This window comes from Brachypodium distachyon, chromosome 1, assembly GCF_000005505.3.
Source record: "Brachypodium distachyon strain Bd21 chromosome 1, Brachypodium_distachyon_v3.0, whole genome shotgun sequence".
Taxonomy (NCBI): Eukaryota; Viridiplantae; Streptophyta; class Magnoliopsida; order Poales; family Poaceae; genus Brachypodium; species Brachypodium distachyon.
In genome coordinates this window covers 3,863,379-3,880,000 of record NC_016131.3, presented here as the reverse complement: position 1 = coordinate 3,880,000, position 16,622 = coordinate 3,863,379, and the positions used below count along the sequence as shown (strand labels likewise).

The 16,622-nt window shown below is 42.7% G+C and overlaps 2 protein-coding genes and 1 long non-coding RNA gene across 3 annotated transcripts in view; 2 read left to right on the top strand and 1 right to left on the bottom strand.

The window, feature by feature from the left end:
• Window positions 1-12,426, bottom strand: part of LOC112269859 — an 18,586-nt gene extending 6,160 nt beyond the window's left edge. The window contains exons 1-2 of the long non-coding RNA XR_002962067.1: window positions 12,415-12,426; window positions 11,503-11,505 (exon numbers count right to left, since the gene is read on the bottom strand). This is a non-coding gene — a long non-coding RNA (uncharacterized LOC112269859). The remainder of the gene's footprint in view (window positions 1-11,502; window positions 11,506-12,414) is intronic.
• A 1,962-nt stretch (window positions 12,427-14,388) lies between these two features.
• On the top strand, window positions 14,389-15,189 carry LOC100840161. The gene has a single exon (XM_010231156.1). The coding sequence runs from the start codon at window positions 14,389-14,391 to the stop codon at window positions 15,187-15,189; it is 801 nt and encodes a 266-aa protein (XP_010229458.1).
• A 552-nt stretch (window positions 15,190-15,741) lies between these two features.
• Window positions 15,742-16,617, top strand: LOC104581954 (ATP-dependent DNA helicase PIF1-like). Its single transcript, XM_010231155.1, has one exon. It carries the CDS (start codon window positions 15,742-15,744, stop codon window positions 16,615-16,617), a length of 876 nt encoding a protein of 291 aa, XP_010229457.1.
• Window positions 16,618-16,622: the final 5 nt, after the last annotated feature.

Here is a 16,622-nt window from a genome sequence, read left to right as displayed (position 1 = left end):
GTCGTCCGAGATCTTTTCGATGACCTATGTTGTGTTGAAGGGATATCTATATGATCCGCTCGATTGCATAAGACCCCCGGTAGCAATAGAACGGGGAAAGTATACAGAAAAGACAGTTCTTTTCAATTTCGATTATCTATATATTAGTTCGTTTCTATTTCTAGATATCTATTTCTATATATTAGTATTAGTTAGTAGTACTATTCTATTAGTTACCGATCCCGGCTCTGTGAGTTCTTTCTTCCGTGATGAACTGTCGGCACCAGTCCTACATTTTTTTCTCTGTGGACCGAGGAGAAAGGGGGCTCGGCAGGAAGAGGATTGTACCATGAGAGAAGCACGGAGGTCAACCCGCTTCAAATATGGAACATGGATTCTGGCAATGCAACGGAGTTGGGTCCTCATATCGATCCGATCCGAATGAATCAGTCTTTCTACAGAGGTCAATCTTTGCCTATTAGGCAAGAGGATAGCAAGTTCGAAATTCTGTCTCGGTAGGACATGGAATTTCTATTACTATCAAATTCATAAATGAAAATGAAGTAGTTAATGGGAGGGCTACCATTATCCTTTTTCTTGTATGTGTTCCTAAGTAAAGTAATTTGTCCTCATGTTTCGAGGTCTCAAAAAAAAGGCGTGGAAACAGATAGAAACTCTTGAATGGAAATTGAAAAGAAATGTAGCCCCAGTTCCTTCGGAAATGGTAAGATCTTTGGCGCAAGAAGAAGGGGCGACCCATATCATCTTGACTTGGTTCTGCTTCCCCTCTATTTTTAAGAATACTGAGTCGGGTTCTTCTCCTACCAGTATCGAATAGAACATGCTGAACAAGATCTTCTTCATGGAAACCTGCTCGATTTAGATCAGGAAAATCATACAGATTTTATGAAACCATGTGCTATGGCTCGAATCCATAGCCACTCCTACTTTCGATAGGACCGGTTGACAATTGCAACGAACTAATATAAGAGCCGAAATGGGAGTGGGTCCCTCAATTGCATCGGGTAACCATACGTGAAGAGGGAATTGTGCGGATTTCGCAACTGCCCCAAGGAATAATAAAAAAGCACATAAAGTAGTAAGTAAAGAGGTCGTCCCATTATTAGGAATCCAGTTATTAGCTGTTTGGAACAAATCCCTAAATTCTAAACTACCTGTTATCCAAAAAAAACCTAAAATTCCTAATAAAAGACCAAAATCACCTATACGATTAGTTACAAAAGCTTTTTGACAAGCGCTCGCTGCGATTGGTCGTGTAAACCAAAAGCCTATCAATAAATAGGAACACATTCCCACAAGTTCCCAAAAAAAAAAAATCTGTATCAAATTTGAACTAGTAACCAATCCCAACATGGAAATATTGAAAAAACTAATATAAATAAAAAATCTCAAATATCCTTCATCATGAGACATATAACCATCACTATAAATAAGAACCAGGATTCCTACAGTAGTAATTAGCATTAACATAATCGAAGTAAGCGGGTCAATCAAGTATCCAAATTCTAAGGAAAAATCATTATTGATGGTCCAAGACCATACATATTGATAGATAGAACTTCCATTTATTTGTTGAATAGACAATTGAACTGAGAATACCATAGCTATACTAAAGAGTAAAACACTAGGAAAAGCCCATATGCGACGAATTTTTTTTGTTGTGATCGGAATAAGAAAAAGGCCAAACCCCATTGACAGAATAACTGGAAGTGGGAGAAGAGGGATTACCCAAGCATATTGAAATGTATGTTCCATAAGAAAAGAAATTACAATTTTTACTTGAAATTTTTACTTGAAATTTTTACTTCAATTTTTTATAAAAAAATTGTTTCTGATTCACCAAACCAATTCTTATCTCTTTCTGAAGGAATAAATAATAAGGAAAAAAAATAAGAAAAAATACTGGAATTCTTAATTTTTGAAAATTTATATCATTGAAATAATCCAAAATTAAGAATGGGTTTAGTTGGTTAAATTCAAAACGTTAATCAACTAACTTCGTTACCTAGTTATTATCTAAATAAGGATATTTATGAACAAAAAAGTGGAATCATTTAACTTTCTATTCATTTTTCTATTTCTTTAAAACAAAGATGAAGCAGCTCTCTTGTTTAGAGAACTAAAATCATAATTGCTATAATTACCTAAGTTTTATAATGTCTTGTTTAAGAGACTCAGTATTTTTTGTTTTTTAATTCGAATTCCATTATGGAATACCATTCTTAACTTAATTAAATAAATTAAATATTTGCATTTTCCGTTCTTTTTACCCCCTCGTCTTATATGGGGGATAGACTTCCGTACCGTATATCTATATATGGAGTATCCTTGATATATAAATATATAGATAAATAGATTTAAATGGAAAACCTTTCTATATATTCTATATTATTAAAACAAAGTTTAAAATATATACGGAAAAAGTGCTAACAAATTCTTATTGCATGGCCAGCGTCTATTCCAAGAATTCGCTGTTGACATGTATATCAAGGTGGAGGGCACAAGGCTATACTGGATCAGGAATCACCAAAAAGAGATATGAGCTGACCTATATAAAGGCGTCATGGATAGCATCACTGCCGGAGAGAGTCGTGCAAATGTGGTGGGCAAAAGGACGGTACTGCCTGGATCATTCCAAGGGAGCTATAGGGATATGAAGCGGAGGCACATGTGAAAGGGCATTTCTCTCCTAAGTGGTTTTGATGGTGATGACAACATGTTGTGTATCTAATCGTGAGTCAAGTATTTCAGATTTCATAAAGAAATTATCACAAGACGTTGTTGTGGACCCTCAAGATGCTATGAAGCGTAAAGGTGTTAGCGGCGTTTTCGTTTTGAGTTGAGTCGTAGGACATCCGTACTATTAAGAGGGAATTCACAAGGGAAGGTAATGGATGAATCAATTTCACGTACACAACTACACAATTTGCACCCACTAAAAGGCCTACCCCAAAAAGTGAGAGAGAACAACTAAAACTCAGCATGTTGTGTTCTGCCTGCAGTCCACGTGGCGGAAGTTCCGGCCGGAACTTCCGCCCCAACCTCCGGTCACTCTCTGTTAGGATCGGCAGAATATGTGGAACTTCTGGTAATATGCGGAACTTCCGTCTCACCAGAAGTTCCGGCTATGAACGAAAGTTCCGGCCTGTCTCTGCAGTGCATAACGGCTCGATTTTAGGGACCCCATATATATACCCCTTCGTCCCCAACGAGCTAGCTAGCCGTTTTCACCGCCAAGAACAGCCCCTCTCAACCCAAGAACACAAAAAGCTCAAATCTCCAAGATCTCCCTCCCTAGCCACTCCCAACTCTTAATTCTTTGAGGATTGGAGGAGAAGATCTTGCTCTAGGGTTCCACCAAGTCAAAAAGTTGATTCTCCTTGTTTTCTTTGTGAATTTCATTTCTCTTGGGTTGTTGGGAACCCTAGACGAAAGCGGTCACCTCAAGCTCTCCCTTGGTGTATGAGGAGCTTGAGGCTTGGATTGGGAGCCTCCTATTGAATCGTGGAGTTTGCCCCGGTCAAGTTTGTAAGGGTTCAGCGTTCGCCCTCAAGAAAGCCATTAGTGGAACTCACCTCACCTTTGTGGTGTTGTGAGAGCTCATCCCACCTTTGTGGTGTGGTGAGTTGGAGAATAGAGTGAGCCTTCGTGGCATCTCTACCTTTGTGGTAGAGCACTCCTCCAAACGGAGACGTACACCGATCCCAGTAGGTGAAACTCCGGTGAAATCTTCGTCTCCACGTGTGGTATCATTTCCCCTTTACATTCTTACTATATATTGTTGCTTCGGCTATTGCATTTCATTCTAGGGTTGCATTCACTTTAGAGAATTAGAAAACCCTAGGATTAAGTGTTTGTATCTTTCAAGAAAAGAAAAAGAAAAGCTTAAATTTGTTAGTCTCCTATTCACCCCCCCTCCCCCTGCTCTAGTCGACCATACCGATCTTTCAATTGGTATCAGAGCCTCGTCTCTTAATTAGGGCTTTACTGCTCTTAAGAGTATGGCCGGCAATGATGGGGAACCCACTGTGAAACCCCAAGAAACCGAGGTGTTAGATAATAATGCTTCACTAACTTTTAAATCCATCAAATTGCTTTTGGATAGCATGCAAAAATTTATTCTAGATATGGTGGAAAAAAAGATTAGTGAGCACCTACCTAACAAAGCCTCTTCGTCTTCTACCGAGCCTTTCTATGCCAAGCCACCAAGTGCGGTGAATTTGACTAAGAAATATTCAGATGCCGAAGCCCGTAACAAGGCTAAGGCTATCGAAGAGAGTGCTACCAAATCCCAAGGTAGGGGTGGCTATGGGTTGTATAGTGAGGTGGCTCCACCACCTCAATATAATCATCGCCACCATAATTTACCACCTATGTATAATCAAGGAGAACCCCCCATGCTAACCTCTACTAATTACGTTGATTGGTTTCATTGCATGAGGACTCACTTCAAGAGCACATCAACGGAGTTGTGGAGAATTGTTGAAGAAGGTTACTTTGTTCATGATCCAAAGAACTTGTCACCAAGAGAGTATGTCGACAATCAACTCAATGAGCATGCCATTGGAATACTCCTAAAGGCTCGACCCTTGGAGTATAGAACATTTGTCCGTGGTGTTGATTCTGCTAGAGATGTTTGGAAGCTCATTGGTGACCACTTTGACAACAATGAGAGTGTTAGGAAGTCAAAGTTTGAAGTGGTCATCAACGAATGCAAAAATTTCTTCATCAAGGATGGGAGAGGTTCCGGATGAGCTATATAGGAGAGTCATCACTATTGGAGCCAAGATGAAGGACCATGGAAGTCGTAACATCAATGATGAATGGCTTGAGCGTCTATTCATAGAAGCCATCTCCCCACACCGTGAGGTTCATGCCGCAATGATTAGGCAAAGAACGGACTACTATAGCTTGACTCCAAGTCAAGTGATGGGAGAGTTTGTAGCTATGGATATTCTCAAGAAGACATCCGAGGACAACCTCATTCGAGCCAAGTTTCTCTCACAAAGCTCAAGCCCTGCATTGAAGGCCAACGTGACTCCCACCTCAACTCCATGTGAAGTGCCCCAACAAGAAGAGGTTGAGATCACGGAAGAAAATTGCAACTATGAGTTTAGTGACCACATGGCTCTTGCGGCTCAAGCCTTTTGGAAGAACAAGAAGTTTGTCAAGACCAACACCTTCAACCCTAACAACTTCTACAACAACAAGGGAGCTTCAAGCTCCAAGCCCAAAGGTCAAAGATCTCGTAAATGTTATAATTGTGGTAACAATGACCATTTCGTTGCAGAGTGTATTTATGAGAAGAGGGAGGAGAATGGTGGACGCCTTATACTTACGGGGAAGACCAAGCCCTCCTTCCAGAAGAAGCCAACGAAGAAGAGGCAACCAATAATGCTTCTTGTTCAAGAAGAATATACTTCGGGTGACGAAGATGATGATGATGAAGAGTCCACGGAGAAGGCAAACATTGCTATTGATTCTTCACTTTCATCTCTCTTCGACTCCCCCAATGAGAACAAGAACCGCTCACCCAAGTGCCTTATGGCCAAGACCTCTTCGGTAATCTCTCATCCCACCAAACATGTCATTCCTAAGAGTTTATCTCTATTTGATTGTGTGGAGGAGAGTAGTGTTGTTAAGCATAGCATGAATGAGTTCGAAATCTTCATGGCAAGCTTGGAAGGTGAGACCAAAAAGAGGTTTGAGGACCTCTTGGAAAAACTAGGTGAAGCTCAAGCTATTATTGAAGAACATGATGAGCTCATGGATGAAAAGGTAATACTTGAGTGCGTTGCCGCTCATGAGATTGCGGAGCTTAATGAAGCTCTTGAGGAAGAACAAGCAAATAGGGAAGCAATTGAGAAGTTACTTTCTAAGGAACTTGCTAAAGTTAAAGATTCCTATGATAATGCTATTTCCCTTGCTAATGAGTACTTGTGTAGGATATGTGAAGTTGAGAATGGTCATAGGAACCACCTTGAAGACTTTGACAGACTTGGAAAGGATCACAAGTCTTTGACAAGTGAATGCAAGTTTCTCAAAGAGTCTTGTGATCATCTTCTATATTCTCTTGTTAAGGAATTAATTTCTAATGATAAAAATGCTGCAACTAACCCTTGTTGTAAGCATACATCTATGATTGAGGAAAATGCTAGGTTGAAGGCTCAACTTGAAAAGGGTCTAGCCACTTGCTTCCAACGCGAGAAGAACCTCCATGATCTTTTGAATGATCATAGAAAAGCTTTTGGATTGGAGGGAATTGGGTACAACCCCAATGAGAAGAGCAACAACTACAAGAAGGCCAAGGCACCTCCCCGCACTAATGCTTATTTTGTGAAGGAATGGGAGGCAGCCAAGAAGAAGCCAAAGAACAAGAAGGGTGGCAAGGCCACGTATGATAGTTATGCCGGGGATTTCAATCTCTCATATGTTCTTTGTCATACTAATGATGGGCATGTTTATGCCAAATTTGTTGGTTCTCCTTATGATATGTTCATTGGTCTATTTGGGTTCCTAAGACCCTTGTTGCTAACGCTAAAAGACCCATTCAAAGATGGGTACCTAAAACCAAAGTTTAAACTTGTAGGAGGTTGCTTCCGGTGGATCTTCATGAATAGTGGATAGTGGATGCACTAATCATATGACCGGAGTCAAAGAATTGCTTGTGGACGCCAAAATGAGTACATCAAGGTCCAAGCAAGTTACATTTGGAGATTCTTCACAATCAAAGATATTGGGACTAGGCAAGGTTGTTATCTCTCCGGATACATCCATCGAGAATGTCATGCTTGTTGAGTCCCTTTCATACAATTTACTTTCGGTACTTCAACTTGCACATATGGGTTTTTATTCCTTCTTTGCAACAACTAGTGTGACCCTTTTGTGGAGCAAGACTCTTAAAATAGCCTTTGTTGGATATGTGGAAAGTGGTCTCTATGTGGTAGACTTTGGTAAGAAACTCACTAGAGAAGAAACATGTCTAATGGCTAAAACTGATGTGGGTTGGCTATGGCATCGCCGTCTAGCCCATGTCAATACGAGATCTTTGCAAAGCCTCCTCAAATGTGAGCATGTGCTAGGACTAACCAATGTTTCATTTAATAAAAACCGTGTGTGTAGTGCTTGTATTGAAGGGAAGTTACATGAGAAGTCACATCACCACAAGACAATTATCACATCAACGACGCCTTTGGAGCTCCTTCATATGGATCTCTTCGGTCCTCCTACATATGATAGTCTTGGTGGTAAGAAATATTGTTTGGTTATTTTTGATGAATATTCTAGATACACTTGGGTATATTTCTTCAAGCACAAGAATGAGACCCAACAAACCGTCATCGACTTTGCAAATGAAGCCCAACGCCAATACAATGCCAAGATTATGGCTATTAGGAGTGATAATGGCTCCGAGTTCAAGAATTACACCTTGATTGAGTTTTTGAGTGATGAGGGTATCAAAAGACAATATTCCGCTGTGTATACCCCTCAACAAAATGGTGTAGCGGAGAGGAAGAATAGAACTCTCATGGATGCGGCGAGGACAATGTTGGCGGAGTTCAAGTCTCCATACAACTTTTAGGTCGAAGCAATCAACACCGCATGCCATGCTACTAATCGCCTCGATCTCCGCAAGATATTGAACAAGACACCTTATGAAATTCTCACGGGACGCAAGCCCAACCTCAAGTACTTTCGGGTATTTGGTTGTAAGTGTTTCATGCTTAAGAAAGGTGTCCGTTTATCTAAATTTGAGCCTAAAACTTATGAGGGCATATTTGTTGGCTATGCATCAAACTCCCACACTTATAGAGTCTACAACAAATCCACCAGATGTGTTGAAGAATCTTGTAATGTGGAGTTTGATGAGAATAATGGCTCCCATGTGGGACAAGTTGATGTTGTGGATGTAGATGATGAAATTCCTCCCCAAGCCATACGAAGAATGGGCATAGGTCAAATTATGCCTGTTGACGATCCCCGTATGGAAGAAGGAGAAGGATAATGCTCTACTCAAGTGGAGCCCTCATCTCCACAAGATCCACAAGCTAACCAAGAACAAGAACAAGTTCCTCCTGTAGATGAACAAGTTGATTAAGGACAAGTTCAAGCAAATGTTGATGTTGGTGATTCTTCACCAAATGATGTCCAAGATCAAGATCTTCAAGATGTTCAAACTTCCATTGAGCCTCAAGATTTATCTCAAGAAGCTATGAAACATCGGGCCTTGAAGATTGCCTCACGACTTCAACGTCAAGAACATACTTTGGACAATGTCCTAGGAAGTGTGAGGAAAAGGATAACTACTCGTAGACAATTAGCTAACTTTTGTAAACATCATGCTTTTGTCTCTTGTGTTGAGCCCAAAAAGGTACAAGAAGCTCTCGAGGATCCGGATTGGCTTAATGCCATGCATGAAGAGTTGAATAACTTCAAGCGCAATAGAGTATGGTTATTGGTGGAAAGACCAAAAGATTGCAAGAATGTCATTGGCACCAAATGGATATTCAAGAACAAGCAACATGCTCTTGGACAAGTGACAAGGAACAAGGCAACATTGGTGGTTCAAGGTTTCTCCCAAGTCGAGGGTATTGACTACGGTGAAACTTCCGTTCCCGTTGCTCGCCTTGAATCTATTCGTATCTTGCTTGCATATGCATCGCATCATAACATTACTTTGCAACAAATGGATGTGAAAAATGCATTTCTAAATGGTCCACTAAATGAGATGGTATATGTCAAACAACCACCGGGATTTGAGGACCCTCAATTTCCTAACCACGTGTACAAACTTGATAAAGCCTTTTATGGCCTCAAACAGGCACCTCGAGCTTGGTATGAGCACCTAAAGGAGCTACTAGTGGATCGTGGCTTTGAAATTGGGGTTATTGACCCCACTCTTTTTACTAACATGGTTGGTGATGATTTGTTTATATGCCAACTATATGTTGATGACATCATATTTGGTTCTACTAATGGTGTGTTCTATGATCAATTTGCCAAGCTAATGACCGAAAAGTTTGAGATGTCTATGATGGGTAAATTGGAGTTCTTCCTTGGATTTGAAATCAAGCAATTGAGAGGAGGAATCTTTATTAATCAAGCCAAATACACCCAAGACATGCTAAAGAGATTCAAGATGCATGATGCCAAGAGTGCCAATACCCCAATGCCTACATCAAGCCCTCTTGATCTAGATCCCAATGGTAAAGATGTGGATCAAAAGGTATATCGTTCTATGATTGGTTCCTTGCTTTACCTTTGTGCATCTAGACCGGATATTATGTTAAGTGTGGGTATTTGTGCAAGATATCAATCCGCACCAAAAGAAAGCCACTTAGTGGCAGTCAAAAGAATCTTTAGATATTTGGTTCATACCCCAAAGTTTGGTTTATGGTATCCTAAAGGATCAAGTTTCAAGCTCATGGGATATTCAGACTCGGATTGGGCGGGAGACAAAGTGGATAGGAAGTCAACTTCCGGGACATGCCAATTTCTTGATAGGTCTTTGGTGAGTTGGTTTTCTAAAAAGCAAAATTGTGTGTCTCTCTCCACGAGGGAAGCCGAGTATATAGCCGCCGCAAGTTGTTGTGCACAATTATTATGGATGAGGCAAACATTATTGGACTATGGAATCACTTGTGAAAGTGTGCCTCTTTTATGTGACAACGAGAGTGCAATCAAGATAGCCCACGACCCCGTGCAACATAGCAAGACGAAGCATATTGAGATTCATCATCATTTCATTCCAGAGCACGTGGCCCATGGTGATATTGATCTCTCTTATGTTGCCACCGGTATGCAACTAGCGGATATTTTCACGAAGCCACTTGATGAAGCAAGATTTCGGGAGTTAAGGCATGAGCTAAATATCCTAGATTCTAGTGTTGTGGTTTGATAAACTTGCACCCGTACCCACGGTTAACATTTGTCTAGTTTGGATGTGCGCATGGATATAGGGGGAGCATAGCTCAATTCATGGAAAAATGCTACTCTTACTATGCTAACATTAATTTCATACATTGAGCTTCTTTGAGTCTTGAGCCCAAGAATCTATATTCTCGGTGTCAAGCTCATACATACTCAAATATGGTTGCCTAGGCCACCGCCCTCACTTTTGTGAGGTGGTAATTTTAATTCCTTGCAAATCTTTTTAGTCGATATATGACATTATATGTCTATCTATGGAAATATACTCATAATTGGTATTTTGAATTTGCTTTTTGCAATTTGAGTGTATAATGCCATAATATAATCCCAACTTTGTGTTTTCCATCCCAGGCCTATCTTATCTAGAAACATTTGTATTCTAATTGCTCAAAAATTCCAATCTTTTGTTTCCCCTGTCTGGTTCTGGGCTCGGCGGAAGTTCCGACTCCGACCGGAAGTTCCGCCCCCCCTGGAGCTGTCTTTTTCTGGGATCAGCGGAAGTTCCGGTTCCGACCGGAAGTTCCGCCCCCTGTTCGGCCTGTATTTTTGGGGGCTGAACGGGTGAGGAGTTATTTCCTCACCCCGCCCGACCCCTATTCTCCTTCTTCCCCACAAACCCAAGGACTTCGCCTCCAAGCTCCGATTGGATTCCAACCGAAAGATCCGGTCTCCCTGCTCCTAATCTCCTTCGTGCCCTCGTTCTCTTCGATCTCCACCGATGGGAAGAACAAGTAATGCCTCTTTTCTTCTTTTCTAGGGTTTGTTTGAATCCGATGAAATTAGAGGCAATTTGGTTGAAATTTGTGGTGGAATTCGTTGTCTAGGTAGAATGTGTTGAATAGGTTGCATGGATCTCGAATAGTATTGGCTAATTGCTTCAGATTTGGAAGCTAGGGTTCATCCGGTTCTCGGGTGACCCGGAACTTCCGGTTCCTGTAGCAATTTTCTAATACTATTTTAGTTCCATGTGATTGATTCTCATACCCTACTTGTCTAGAGTACTTACCCTTTGTCCCCCGTACCTTTTTCTTTCACAGAAGTCTCTGGTTCTCAGAACAAAGGCAAGGGCAAGGCCGTGGAGCAATTATCACCAACTCACCTTCCGGGAAAGCGGCGTTCAGAAATCATCCGCTCTGAGCTTGAAGGTCCAACGAACAAAGGTGGTGGGAAGTCTAAGAGATCCTCAGGAAAGAAGCGACCTTTTCATATCAAGCAGTATCCTGAGAAAGTTTTTGAAGAAGAGAGGTTCAAGAATTCCTTTCTGAATTCTCCAGAGTGGAACCTCAAGGGTGGTAATCGTGATTTCCATACCAACTTTCAAATCCGTATCTTTGAGGAGATTTATGACTGTTTAGCTACCAAGGTTGTTCCTCAATGCCATATCAATGTTGGAGATATGAAGAAGAAGCTAGATTACTTTGGTGATGCTCTCTCCATTTGCCGCAAGTTCAAGCTTTTCCCTATCATGCGGTTGGGTCAACCCTATGATGAGTATCTTGTGGGTCAGTTCTTCACCTCTGTGCACTTGGAAGAAACTGAAGAAGAAAGGAAGGCTACATGGATGTCAGGAACTCACTTGTGCGAGGCTACTTGGGCAGAGTTTGCTACCTTGCTTGGTTATCCTGGTGCTGGACTTGTCACTCCTTCGGGCTTTCGAGTTCACCATCAGCCTGCTAAGGACAAGGCTGTGCTTGCACCGCTTTACATGCCAGGGAGGGTTAAGCCAAGTGAGACAAAGTATCTGCAGCCTGTCTATGATATCATGCAGTGCATTTACCGAGAGACCATAGCGTGCAAGACCGGGAACACCGATGAGATGCATGGCTATTTGGTCAATCTTATGCTTGAGACACATCTAAGGAAGGATGGTGATACTCCATTTGATGTGATGGATTTTCTGTGGCATGAGCTATACTATGCTATTCTTGCTAGGTGGGTGCCCCCATTTGCTCCATTTGTGATGAAGCTCATCCTTGCTAAGGCACCTCACCTGACAGATTTGGATTTGAAGCCACACCCTATCAAGACTCTCGAGAAGAAAAGGCACCAACGCCCACCTCCGACCAATCGTCAATCACTTGAGGAGAGTGATGATGAGGAGGAAGAAGATCCTATGGATTTTGATTATGCCCCCGCCTCTAGCTCTTCTCGTGCTCACCATAAGGAAGGTGGTTGGAAAAGCATGCTTAGGAAGCTCTTTTGCATGCAACAATCAAATGGGAGGAAGATTTATCGACTTCACAAGGAGAATTAGAGGATCCTCAAGCGCCAAACCGCCATCATGGATGCTCTGAATTTGCCCAGCTCTCCCGTGTCAGATATTGAGTCTTTTGACGCCTTCAAGAGTACACATGGTGATTGGAACCGTGATGATGGTCACCTCCCCTCACCGGTTCAATGGGAGGTTGAGGAAGAAGAAGACGATGAAGGAGGAGAAGATGAAGACAGTGTGCCCGCTGCAAGTGGTGACGATGATGAAGACACGAAGTAATTTGTTTGCTCTCCTTTGGGACGATTCTTCCCTTTTTGGTGTCTTGATGTCAAAGGGGGAGAGTAGTGTTAGTCGTCGGGATTTGCATGAGTTTTATGCTTTATTGAACTGTTTTTATTCGTGTTTGTGAGTTTGTAAGACTTTATGTGTGTGGAATACCCGTCGTGGTATTCTTGTGAGACATGTGAACTTTTCTTATGCATGGTGGTTATTGATTATATCATGTCTTACTTATCTTGTGTGGAGATGTTGTTTAGTTGTGCCCTTAGAAAGTTGCTCCTTCACAAGATCTCTTTGCAAAGGTATGATTTCATTTGATTGGGACTTATCTAATACATTATGCTTCTTGGAAGCTTTGTGCGATATCTTGTTGGATAAGTCCTTGTAGGGTTCATTCAATCTTGATATGCCTAGGAGAGGTATGCTCTACATCCTTCTATGAATGATTCCTACATATCTTTGTGAAACTATTATTGAAACATCCTTATTCATTTGTAATTGACTTTTTTGGTTCTTAAAATCTAGGGGGAGTGTTGATCCTAGTGTATGTGCACGTTGCATTTCAAGCAAATATAATTGGTGCATACACCTAGGGGGAGCCCGTCTATATTTTATTTCCTTTGCATCTAGTTTAATTGTTTATCTTTATGCAAATCTTTGTGTTGTCATCATTCACCAAAAAGGGGGAGATTGAAAGGGCATTTCTCTCCTAAGTGGTTTTGATGGTGATGACAACATGTTGTGTATCTAATCGTGTGTCAAGTATTTCAGATTTCATAAAGAAATTAGCACAAGACGTTGTTGTGGACCCTCAAGATGCTATGAAGCGTAACGGTGTTAGCGGCTTTTTCGTTTTGATTTGAGTCATAGGACATCCGTACTATTAAGAGGGAATCCACAAGGGAAGGTAATGGGTGAATCAATTTCACGTACACAACTACACAATTTGCACCCACTAAAAGGCCTACCCCCAAAAGTGAGAGAGAACAACTAAAACTCAGCATGTTGTGTTCTGCCTGCAGTCCAGGTGGCGGAAGTTCCGGACGGAACTTCCGCCCCAACCTCCGGTCACTCTTTGTTAGGATCGGCAGAATATGCGGAACTTCCGGTAATATGCGGAACTTCCGTCTCACCGGAAGTTCCGGCTATGACCGGAAGTTCCGGCCTGTTTCTGCGCAGTGCATAACGGCTTGATTTTAGGGACCTCATATATATACCCCTTCGTCCCCAACGAGCTAGCTGACCGTTTTCACAGCCAAGAACAGCCCCTCTCACCCAAAGAACACAAAAGGCTCAAATCTCCAAGATCTCCCTCCCTAGCCACTCCAACCAGTGATTCTTTGAGGATTGGAGGAGAAGATCTTGCTCTAGAGTTTCACCAAGTCAAAAAGTTGATTCCCCTTGTTTTCTTGTGGATTTCGTTTCTCTTGGGTTGTTGGGAACTCTAGACGGAAGCGGTCACCTCAAGCTCTCCCTTGGTGTATGAGGAGCTTGAGGCTTAGATTGAGAGCCTCCTATTGAATTGTGGAGTTTGCCCCGGTCAAGTTTGTAAGGGTTCAGCGTTCGCCCTCAAGGAAGCCATTAGTGGAACTCAGCTCACCTTTGTGGTGTTGTGAGAGCTCATCCCATCTTTGTGCTATGGTGAGTTGAAGAATAGAGTGAGCTTTCGTGGCGTCTCTACCTTTGTGGTAGAGCACTCCTCCAAACGGTGACGTACACCATTCCCAATAGGTGGAACTCCGGTGAAATCTTCGTCTCCACGTGTGGTATCATTTCCCCTTTACATTCTTACTATATATTGTTGCTTCGGCTATTGCATTTCATTCTAGGATTGCATTCACTTTAGAGAATTTAGAAACCCTAGGATTAAGTGTTTGTATCTTTTAAGAAAAGAAAAGGAAAAGCTAAAATTTGTTAGTCTCCTATTCACCCCCCCCCCCTCTAGTCGACCATACCGATCTTTCAACATGGATGTCATGGCATTAGTCCAAAAGTACGGAAAGCCAAATATCTTCCTTGCAATGACCTGCAATCCCAATTGGGAAGAGATAGTTTGTGCACTAGAACCTGGCCAAACCCCACAAGACCGCCCTAATCTCATTGTTAGAGTATTCAAAGCTAAGTTGGAGGACCTAAAGAAGCAGCTATTCAAGAAGCGCATCCTCGGCAAGGTAATTGCGTATGTGTATGTAATTGAGTTCCAAAAGAGAGGCCTCCCACATGCTCACTTCCTGTTGATCATGGAGTCCGGATACAAGCTCACAACTCCAGAGCAATATGATCGCCTCATCTCAACTGAGCTTCCAGACAAGCATAAGTATCCAGAGCTATATGCGATGGTAATAAAGCATATGATGCACGGGCCTTGCGGGGTCTTAAACCCCAAGAACGTGTGCATGCAGGATGGATGTTGCAAGAATCGGTACCCACGTCCTTTTAACACGACTACCGTCCAAGGAAAGGACTCGTACCCCCTTTACCAGAGACGTGATGACCATCGTCGAGCACAAGTCCGAGGGAAAATTCTAGATAACAGGTGGGTTGTGCCATATAACCCTTACCTCCTGAGGATGTACAATTGTCATATCAATGTTGAGGTGTGCTCTAGCATAAAGGCCGTTAAGTACCTTTACAAGTACATATACAAGGGGCACGATCGAACTTCGGCCTCTCTTGATGAGCCTGATAGTAATGGCGACATTGATGAGATCAAGAGATACTTAGATGCGAGGTGGGTTACACCACCAGAGGCACTATGGAGGAAGTGAAAACTTCCCATCTGTGAAGAAAGTGCAACTTCATCTCCCAGACATGCACATGATCTCGTTTAACGTGGACCATGATCTGAATGATGTCGTCACTCGTGAGGGTGCATCCAAGACAATGCTCACAGAGTATTTTGAGGCTAACAGGACAATTCCGAAGGCTCGAGGAATTCTATACAAGGATTTCCCAGAAAAGTTTGTATGGCACGCGACCCCTAAAATATGGAAAACGAGGACGGAATAGTTCCAGGTTGGCAGAATCGTGTCGGCTCATCCTGCTGAGGGAGAACGGTACTACATGAGGGTGTTGTTAAACCATGTGACCGGATCGACATCGTTCGAAGACCTGAGGACGGTGGATGGTGTCCTTTGCCCAAGCTTCCGAGAAGCCGCTGAAAGAAGGGGTCTCGTTGAAGCTGACAACACCCTTGACGAATGTCTTACAGAGGCTGAGCTATTCCAGATGCCATCCTCGTTGCGTAGGCTCTTTGCAACTATCTTGGTGTTTTGCGAGGCTAGCGATGTGTGCGGGCTCTGGGATAAGCACCTAGGTCAATGTCAGAGGACTATCGACAGATCCACACATGCCCACACATAGTGGAGCAGAAGGTGTTGCTAGACATCAGGAACATGCTGCAATCGATGGGAAAAGACATAACGTTGTTCCCTTTGCCCAACATTGATGAGTCGCATGACACTATCGATGGCGAGGCTAGAGAGATCATTGAGGAGTCCTCAATCGAGGTAGACATTGAGCACGCTTCTCTAGCATCCTCCCTTAACCTCGAGCAAAAATCTACCTACGATGAGATATTATCCGCCATCGATAGTGGCAATGGAGGTGTCTTCTTTGTAGATGGCCCGGGAGGCACTGGGAAGACTTTTTTATATAAAGCATTACTTGCGAAGGTTCGCAGCGAGGGCAAGATGGCTGTGGCAATTGCGACATCGGGAGTTGCAGCATCTATCATGCCTGGAGGCAGGACCGCACACTCAAGGTTTAAGATCCCGCTCAACATCGACGAAGGCGCAACATGTAGCTTTACGAAGCAGAGTGGGACGGCCAAGCTCCTTCGCATGGCATCTCTCATAATATGGGACAAGGCCTCTATGACAAAGCGCCAGGCAGTTGAGGCACTCGATAATAGCATGCGGGATATAATGGGCCGACATGACCTGCCATTTGGGGGGAAGACCGTTGTGTTTGGCGGGGACTTTAGGCAGGTCCTCCCAGTTGTCCGGAAGGGGACGAGGCCCCAGATTACCGATGCGACTTTGCGCATGTCATACCTATGGGAAAGCATGCGACAACTCAAGCTCATTCGTAACATGAGGGCACAGAACGATGAGTGGTTTGCAGATTTCTTGCTACGTGTCAGGAATGGCACCGAGGAGACAGGCGAGGATAGCAACATTTGCCTGCCTCAATAAATTTG